The 10,000-nt window shown below is 42.7% G+C and overlaps 2 protein-coding genes across 2 annotated transcripts in view; one reads left to right on the plus strand and one right to left on the minus strand.

The window, feature by feature from the left end:
* hus1 (HUS1 checkpoint clamp component) overlaps window positions 1-202 on the minus strand; it is a 41,410-nt gene extending 41,208 nt beyond the window's left edge. Inside the window, exon 1 of the mRNA XM_082184788.1 lies at window positions 47-202. Within this exon, the coding sequence (XP_082040914.1) occupies window positions 47-98 (52 nt within the window). The 5' untranslated portion in view covers window positions 99-202. The remainder of the gene's footprint in view (window positions 1-46) is intronic.
* Window positions 203-627: 425 nt separating this feature from the next.
* The window catches only part of LOC309509827 (receptor activity-modifying protein 3), a 26,564-nt gene continuing 17,191 nt past the window's right edge, over window positions 628-10,000 (plus strand). The window contains exon 1 of the mRNA XM_082184791.1: window positions 628-975. Coding sequence (XP_082040917.1) covers window positions 927-975 — 49 coding nt within the window. The 5' untranslated portion in view covers window positions 628-926. The remainder of the gene's footprint in view (window positions 976-10,000) is intronic.

The raw sequence follows: 10,000 nt of genomic DNA on the forward strand, positions 1-10,000 counted from the left end.
ATTTCTATAAGTCATAAATAATAATAAAATCTAATTCTAAACTCACGCGTGAAGTGATTCAAACACCCAACGTCGATGATTTTAGCTCGAAACTTCATTTTGCGCCAGTAAACGTAATATTTTAATACTTTTTAATACTAGTTTTCTGTTTTTGTTGACATTCGTGTATGATTTCGCGCCAGCGGTCCGACGGAAAACTCTTCCGTCCGGAAACACACGGTCGTGTTTACAGTTCCGGTCAGTTACACTTCCTGTCACCACACGGTGGCGCTCCTAGTAAAGCTTTCATCGTCCACAATAAAACACCTGCCTCAACTCATGCCTCTTATGTCATGAAAATGTGCTTACCTTTATTATTTAATCTTTTAAATAATATTAGTATTTTTTTAATTATATTGTACGTTCACAAACAAAACCCAGTGTTATTTATAATATAAAATTATATTGATTTTTTTTTTTGACTTATAGGCTAATTTTTACTGTTTATACTGAATATATATTTCAGCAAGAGAGTATTAATGGTTAATGATTATTCTGTCTTAACTGTTTTTTGTTAATATGGTTTGAAGTAGGAGGAGAGAGAGAGAGAGAGAGGAGAGAGAGAGGAGAGAGAGATGAGAGAGAGAGAGAGAGAGAGAGAGAGAGAGAGAGAGAGAGAGAGAGAGAGAGAGAGAGAGAGAGAGAGAGAGAGAGAGAGAGAGAGACACACACACACACACACACACACACGGGCGCACAGCTTCAGTCTCGCAGCTCCGCATTTGCTTCTGCCGGATCCGATGGACTGATGATGATGATGATGACTGAAGGATGAAGAGCATGTTCACCCGCTCCAGAATCAGTCGCATGAACATGTGTTAGACTGGATATGAATGATGAGAGTATTCCAGGATTTGAGGTGACTGAATCAAACTCGCTTCTTCATCATGGATCCGAATCTTCTGACACTCATCAAACTTTCTCTGATTTCGGTGAGTTTATTTTCACATTTTTATGTCAGATTATTATTTAAAACGCACTCGAGTGTTAAGAGTGTCAGGGGAAATAAACGTGTGTGTGTGTGTGTGTGTGTGTGTGTGTGTGTGTGTGATGTTTAATGAGTTGCTTTAGCTCATAGTCAGCAGATTTCACACACAGAGACAGTGATGATGATCTGAAGTAGACTCAGTGTTCTGCTGTACAGTGAGAATATTTCTGACCCTTATTAACCCTGATTTATAATGTCCACTGCTTTCAAATCAATTGAACAGTTCATGTGATATTTCACAATTTATTTAAAATATATAATTAATAAATAGTAAATTGTTAGTAACTATAATATATTATGTATTTTTGTATTATTTGAGACAATATGACATGGCTGCACATCTGGAACATCTGTCTTATTGCAACACCAAAAAGATTGGAAAATAGTAAATTATTATTTTTAAGTAAAAATAAACATGAAGATTTTCTCTGTTGTTTAATAATTGATGCATCAAAGGGTTAAAGGACTTTCATCACTGAAAGCTGAAGCTCATCGAGTCATAATAGATGATATTAATGATCATCAGCTCATGTACGTTAGCACTTATTAGGTTACAAGAACAAACATTTTACAAGTGAAGTTTAAACGTAACGGCAGAATGAGGCGATTAGAGTATCAGGACAGCTGAGATATTACATGTCTGGAATTCTGAGGTTCACTATGAGCACTCAAACACTCCCACACACTCACACACACACACACTCATATAGACTCACAAATGCTCACTCACACGCTCACATACTCACAAACGCTCACACACGCTCACATACTCACAAACGCTCACACATGCTCACATACTCACAAACGCTCACACATGCTCACATACTCACACACGCTCACATACTCACAAATGCTCACACACACTCACAAACGCTCACATACTCACACACGCTCACATACTCACAAACGTTCACACACGCTCACATACTCACAAACGCTCACACACGCTCACACACTCACAAACGCTCACAAACGCTCAACACGCTCACACACGCTCACATACTCACAAACGCTCACACACGCTCACACACACACACACACACTCATATAGACTCACAAATGCTCACTCACACGCTCACATACTCACAAACGCTCACACACGCTCACATACTCACAAACGCTCACACATGCTCACATACTCACACACGCTCACACACGCTCACATACTCACACACGCTCACATACTCACAAATGCTCACACACACTCACACATGCTCACAAACGCTCACACACGCTCACATACTCACACACGCTCACATACTCACAAACGTTCACACACGCTCACATACTCACAAACGCTCACACACGCTCACACACTCACAAACACTCACACACGCTCACGCTCACAAACGCTCACACACGCTCACATACTCACAAACGCTCACACACGCTCACACACTCACAAACGCTCACACACGCTCACGCTCACACACGCTCACACACACTCACAAACACTCACACACGCTCACAACACGCTCACGCTCACAAACGCTCACACACGCTCACATGCTCACACACGCTCACACACGCTCACACACGCTCACATACTCACAAACGCTCACACACGCTCACATACTCACAAACGCTCACAAACGCTCACACACGCTCACATACTCACACACGCTCACATACTCACACACTCACACACGCCCACATACTCACACACGCTCACACACGCTCACATACTCACACACGCTCACATACTCACACACGCTCACATACTCACACACTCACACACGCTCACATACTCACACACGCTCACATACTCACACACGCTCACATACTCACAAACGCTCACACACGCTCACATACTCACAAACGCTCACAAACGCTCACACACGCTCACATACTCACACACGCTCACATACTCACACACTCACACACGCTCACATACTCACACACTCACACACGCCCACATACTCACACACGCTCACACACGCTCACATACTCACACACGCTCACATACTCACACACTCACACACGCTCACATACTCACACACGCTCACATACTCACAAACGCTCACACACGCTCACATACTCACACACGCTCACATACTCACACACGCTCACATACTCACAAACGCTCACACACGCTCACATACTCACAAACGCTCACACATGCTCACACGCTCACACACGCTCACATACTCACACACGCTCACACACGCTCACATACTCACACACGCTCACATACTCACAAACGCTCACACACGCTCACATACTCACACACGCTCACATACTCACACACGCTCACATACTCACACACTCACACATGCTCACATACTCACACACGCTCACACACTCACAAACGCTCACACACGCTCACATACTCACAAACGCTCACACACGCTCACATACTCACACACGCTCACACACGCTCACATACTCACACACTCACACACGCCCACATACTCACACACGCTCACACACGCTCACATACTCACACACGCTCACATACTCACACACTCACACACGCTCACATACTCACACACGCTCACATACTCACACACGCTCACATACTCACACACTCACACATGCTCACATACTCACACACGCTCACACACTCACAAACGCTCACACACGCTCACATACTCACAAACGCTCACACACGCTCACATACTCACACACGCTCACACACGCTCACATACTCACACACGCTCACAAACGCTCACATAGGCTCACATACACTTACATAGACTCACATACGCTCACATAGACTCACATAGGCAAGGCAAGGCAAGGCAAGTTTATTTATATAGCACATTTCATACACAATGGCAATTCAAAGTGCTTTACATAGAAGAAATTAAAATAATGAAAAGAAATAAGAATAATTAAAACAGTTTAGAAAAATAAAATAAAATACAGTACTTTTAAAAAATAAAAAAGAATATTTATTATAGATCTTTCTTTCAAAGGATTCCCTTAAGACTTAAATCTTTCAACCTTCTTTTAACCTTCAATCTTCTTACGACTTCCATCTATCAACTTTCCTTTAACTTTCTTTTCTCCCTCATTTACTCACACGTTGTTTTCACTTTCTTTAGCACTTTAGCACTGCGTTCACATTCTTTCTCAGACGAAAACTTTAATATCGTCATTTAAATACTGTTCTACTTTCAAACCCACATTAATCACTTTCACATTATCACCTTCTGAGTGGGCATTTATAGTTTCGGGCTAAATGCCCTGCTGACATAGGAGAAATTAAAATAATTAAAAGAAATAAGAATAATTAAAACAGTTTAGAAAAATAGAGTAAAATACAGTACAGTACAAACAGTCGGACGAACAGCGGCACAGTGCTCATTCAGTAAATGCACAGCTAAACAGAAGTGTTTTGAGTCTGGATTTGAATGTGACCACTGTAGGAGCACATCTGATCTCTTCTGGGAGCTGGTTCCAGCTGTGGCTGGCATAATAGCTAAAAGCAGACTCACCATGCTTAGAGTGAACCCTTGGTATTTCTAGCTGATATGATCCTAATGATCTGAGTGATCTGTTGGGTTTATATTCAGTGAGCATATCTGCAATGTATTGAGGTCCTAGGCCATTGAATGATTTATATACCAGTAATAATACTTTGAAATCAATCCTAAATCTAACTGGGAGCCAGTGTAAAGACCTGAGGACTGGTGTGATATGTTCATATTTTCTGGTTCTGCTCAGAATCCTGGCAGCAGCGTTCTGTATGAGCTGCAACTGTCTTATGGTCTTTTTGGGAAGGCCAGTGAGGAGTCCATTACAATAATCCACCCTGGTGATGATGAAAGCATGCACAAGTTTCTCTAAGTCTTGTCTGGAAACAAAGCATCTAATTCTTGCAATATTTTTCAGATGATAGTATGCTGATTTAGTTATTGCTTTGACATGACTACTGAAACTAAGGTCTGACTCTAGTGTCACACCAAGATTCCTGACTTGATGTTTAGTTGTTTTACCCCTAGAGTGAAGGTATGCGTTCACTTTGAGAACTTCATCTTTGTTTCCAAACGCAATAACTTCAGTTTTGTCTTTGTTTAATTGAAGAAAGTTTTGACACATCCAACTGTTGACTTCGTCAATGCATCGGCACAGGGAGTCAATGGGGCTGTAATCGTTAGGCGATAGGGCTAAGTACAGCTGTGTGTCGTCTGCATAGCTGTGGTAAGCAATTTGGTTATTTCTCATTATTTGGCTCATTGGGAGCATATACAGGTTGAACAGGAGTGGCGCAAGAATTGAGCCTTGAGGGACTCCGCATGTCATGGATGTCCACTCAGACTTATGGTCCCCTATACTCACATAATAACCTCTCCCATCTAAGTATGACCTGAACCATTTTAGGACTATCCCAGAAAGCCCCACCCAGTTTTCCAGCCTGTCAAGAAGTATGTTGTGATCGACAGTGTCAAATGCAGCACTGAGGTCGAGTAGTACCAGCACTGATAATTTGCCTGAATCAGTATTTAAGCGAATATCGTTTATTATCTTTATGAGCGCTGTCTCTGTGCTGTGATGCGGTCGGAAACCAGATTGAAAATTATCAAAGTATCCATTCGAGCTTAAGAATTTGTTCAGCTGATTGAAGACAACTTTTTCAATGATCTTGCCTATGAAAGGAAGATTTGAGATCGGTCTATAGTTGCTTAATATGGTCTTATCCAGATTGCTCTTTTTCAGGAGGGGCTTGACAACTGCAGTTTTCAGGGAGTTTGGAAAACTCCCAGAGAGAAGTGAGGCATTTACCACTTCTAGAAGATCTGCTTCTAAACTGTTTAGCACAATTTTGAAGAAAGATGTGGGAAGTGTGTCAAGGGCGCATGTTGATGTTTTAAGGTGTTGTACGGTTTCTTCCAAAATTTTGCCATCAATTTCTTTGAAGTCAGACATAGTAACTACTTTCTCAGGTGGTCTGATCTGTCTGACCTCAGTGCAACTCAAGGATGTGCTGATCACCTTTCTGATATTATTGATTTTCTCAGAGAAGAAAGAAGCAAACTCACTGCACTTGCTGTTTGAGAGCATTTCACTAGGAATCTGGCTTGGGGGGTTTGTCAGTCTCTCTACAGTAGCAAAAAGAGTGCGTGTGTTGTTTAAATTGCTGTTTATAATATTTGAGAAGAAAGTCTGTCTAGCTTTGCCTAGTTCCATATTGAAAGCATGCAGGCTGTCTTTGTAGATGTTATAATGGACTACAAGTTTTGTCTTCCGCCACATGCGCTCTGCTTTTCTGCATTGTCTTTTCATATTTTGCACTGCTGTTGAGTTTCTCCAAGGTGCTTTTTGTCTGCCACTCTTCTTCCTGACTTTAACAGGAGCAATATCATCAATTATATTTTTAACTTTTGAGTTAAAAGAATCAAGGAGAAAATCAACAGAGTCAGCAGATATGCTTGGTGTTAAGGATATAGCCTTCATAAATAGTACACTAGTGTTCTCATTTAAGCATCTCTTCTTGACAGACACAGATTTAGCTTCAGTGGCAGGAGAGATCAATATATCAAAGAAAATACAGAAATGATCAGACAGTGCTACATCCTTAATAAAAAAAAAAAACAAAAAAAAAAACACATACACTCACATAGACTCATATAGACTCACATATGTTCACATAGACTCACATACGTTCACATACGTTCACATACACTCACATACACTCACATACACTCACATACACTCACATAGACTCACATAGATTCACATGCTCACATAGACTCACATACACTCACATACACTCACCTAGCACACATAGACTCACATACGTTCACATACGCTCACATAGACTCATATAGACTCACATACACTCACATAAACTCATAGACTCACATATGTTCACATAGACTCACATAGACTCACATACACTCATATAGACTCGCATATGTTCACATAGACTCACATACGTTCACATACGCTCACATAGACTCGCATGCTCACATAGACTCACATACACTCACATAGACTCATATAGACTCACATATGTTCACATAGACTCACATATGTTCACATACGCTCACATAGACTCACATACGCTCTCATAGACTCACATAGACTCACATAGACTCACATGCTCACATAGACTCACATAGACTCACATATGCTCACATATGCTCACATACACTCACCTAGCACACATAGACTCACATAGACTCACACACGCTCACGCACGCTCAGAGCCAGAGTGTGTCATTGAGAAGGTTACAGCTTTTTCCCAGCATCCCTCAGTGATCCTCATCCTCATGATCCTGAGCTGCTAATGAATCAACACACTGAAATACAGGAGGAATCCTAATGGGAACGAGAGCAGTGTAGGGAGCCGCTCAGTGTGAGAGAAGCACAAAGACATGATGAAGATGAAGATGATGAAGTGTGTGTGTGTGTGTGTGTGTGTGTGTGTGTGTGTGTGTGTGTGTGTGTGTGTGTGAGCATCTCCTCGTCTGAAGTGTGACTGCATGTGGAAAGTTTAATGTGATTTGTTGTCATCAGGAGTCTCGTCTGAACAGCAGAAACATGTTCTTACAGTAGAAGCAGCCACACGCATCTGTTCTCCATCACTCACACTCGTGCTGTGTGTGTGTGTGTGTGTGTGTGTGTGTGTGTGTGTGTGTGTGTGTGTGTGTGTGTGTGTGTGAGAGATCACTGTCAGCGGCTCGATGGAGTGTGTGTGTGTGTGTGTGTGTGTGTGTGTGTGTGTGTGTGTGTGATCACTGTCAGCGGCTCGATGGAGTGTGTGTGTGTGTGTGTGTGTGTGTGTGTGTGTGTGTGAGATCACTGTCAGCGGCTCGATGGAGTGTGTGTGTGTGTGTGATCACTGTCAGCGGCTCGATGGTGTGTGTGTGTGTGATCACTGTCAGCGGCTCGATGGAGTGTGTGTGTGTGTGTGTGTGTGTGTGTGTGTGTGTGTGATCACTGTCAGCGGCTCGATGGAGTGTGTGTGTGTGTGTGTGTGTGTGTGTGTGATCACTGTCAGCGGCTCGATGGAGTGTGTGTGTGTGTGTGTGTGATCACTGTCAGCGGCTCGATGGAGTGTGTGTGTGTGTGTGTGTGTGTGTGTGTGATCACTGTCAGCGGCTCGATGGAGTGTGTGTGTGTGATCACTGTCAGCGGCTCGATGGAGTGTGTGTGTGTGTGTGTGTGTGTGTGTGTGTGATCACTGATGTGAAGCGCAGATGTCTTCAGTCGTGTTGTGGATTGAGACAGACAGTTGCACGAGTGATTTAGCAAACACACGCATGTGTTGTGAAAGAGAAACACACACACTCACAGGAGCTCGTGTGTATTCTCTCAGAGCGAGAAGATTATGAACTCTCTGGCTATAGTTACAGTCGTCATAATGACTCAGTTTCTGTGAGTGAAAGGACATCAGTGAGACTGACGATACTCATTGTTTGAAGGGAATTATCGTGTGTGTGTGTGTGTGTGTGAGAGTGACTGTGATGAAGAGTGACACGAGTGCTTGTGTGTGTGTGTGTGAGAGTGACTGTGATGAAGAGTGACACGAGTGCTGGTGTGTGTGTGTGTGTGTGAGAGAGCAGGTGCTCGTGTGAGAGTGACTATGATGAAGAGTGACACGAGCGCTGGTTTGTGTGTGTGTGTGTGTGTGTGTGTGTGTGTGTGTGTGTGTGTGTGTGTGTGTGTGTGTGTGTGTGTGTGCGTGCGTGCGTGCGTGCGTGCGTGTGTGTGTGTGAGAGAGCAGGTGCTCGTGTGAGAGTGACTATGATGAAGAGTGACACGAGCGCTGGTTTGTGTGTGTGTGTGTGTGTGTGTGTGTGTGTGTGTGTGTGTGTGTGTGTGTGTGTGTGAGAGAGAGAGACTCCCGTGTCCTGCTGTCACTATACCAACATTTCACTACCAATACTGGAGAAATGTCACTCCACAGCAGAAACTGTTTGAAAAAACAAATATGAAGAAAATTAAATAAGTTATAATTAATAATTATTATTAATGAAGTAAACAATGCATTCAAATATTAGTATGTAGCTTGATTGAAAAGGAGGTTCTCTGCGCTTCTGTGATCCACAACAATCCGGTGCAACCAAGGCAGGACAAAACAGAGCAGAAAAAAGGGAATCGCCGGTGCAGCACAGATGTCTCCTTGATAAAAAAATTGTTTTATTTAAGGTGCATAACAATGACTAACACTCTGATGAAGATGTAACTACATCGAATGATGAACACAATGATTCCATTGTTATGCACCTTAAATAAAAATAAAAATGTATCAAGGAGACATCTGTGCTGCACCGGCGATTCCCTTTTTTCTGATTAGTATGTAGCCTTTGGATACTGTATTTTCCAACGAAGTAAACATTGCTTTAAAAGTGACAATTTTGTTATAAAATAAAAAACTATTGAACAAGTGTCCGGTCTATTAGTGTGCATTTACACTCCAGGGGCCCTATCTCACTCCCAGCACAACTGACTCTGTACACGACGCATGTGTCATTCCTGTTTCTCACCCGACACACAGCGGACTCTTCCCTCCACAGACACACGTCGGTAAATTAGGGAATGAACTTGCGCTCCCGGGGGCGGTTCAGGGAAAAGAGGAGGCGTGTTCCGGCACAAACGTTCCCTGGTGCTATTATGCAGTTTCAGAAAACAATTCCTCCACTGACCAGGAGAAACCTCGTCTAAAGTCAGCGGCGTGTTCAGATGCTGTTTTAAGGGCGCATGCTTGGCCATAATGTAGCGTGTGCACAACACACACACACACACACACAGACACACACACACACTTTACTTCTCTCGTCTACACAATTGACATTTTTGCAAACCATACATTATTACAAGGAAAAATATTCCACACGAGGGAAATCATTGTTATGTCCATGAAGATATGGAAGAATAGGCATAAATCTAGCTTACACATTTACCCATATTATCATACGCCTGTTTAACCGAAGCTAATTTGTGTGTGTTTCTCCATCCCCAATGTCACTTCTCTGTGTTTTACGGCCCTGACGAGAACGTCGGTCTCCTCGGCTGTGAACC

The sequence above is a fragment of the Leuciscus leuciscus genome, assembly GCF_965113295.1.
Source record: "Leuciscus leuciscus genome assembly, chromosome: 11".
Lineage (NCBI taxonomy): Eukaryota > Metazoa > Chordata > Actinopteri > Cypriniformes > Leuciscidae > Leuciscus > Leuciscus leuciscus.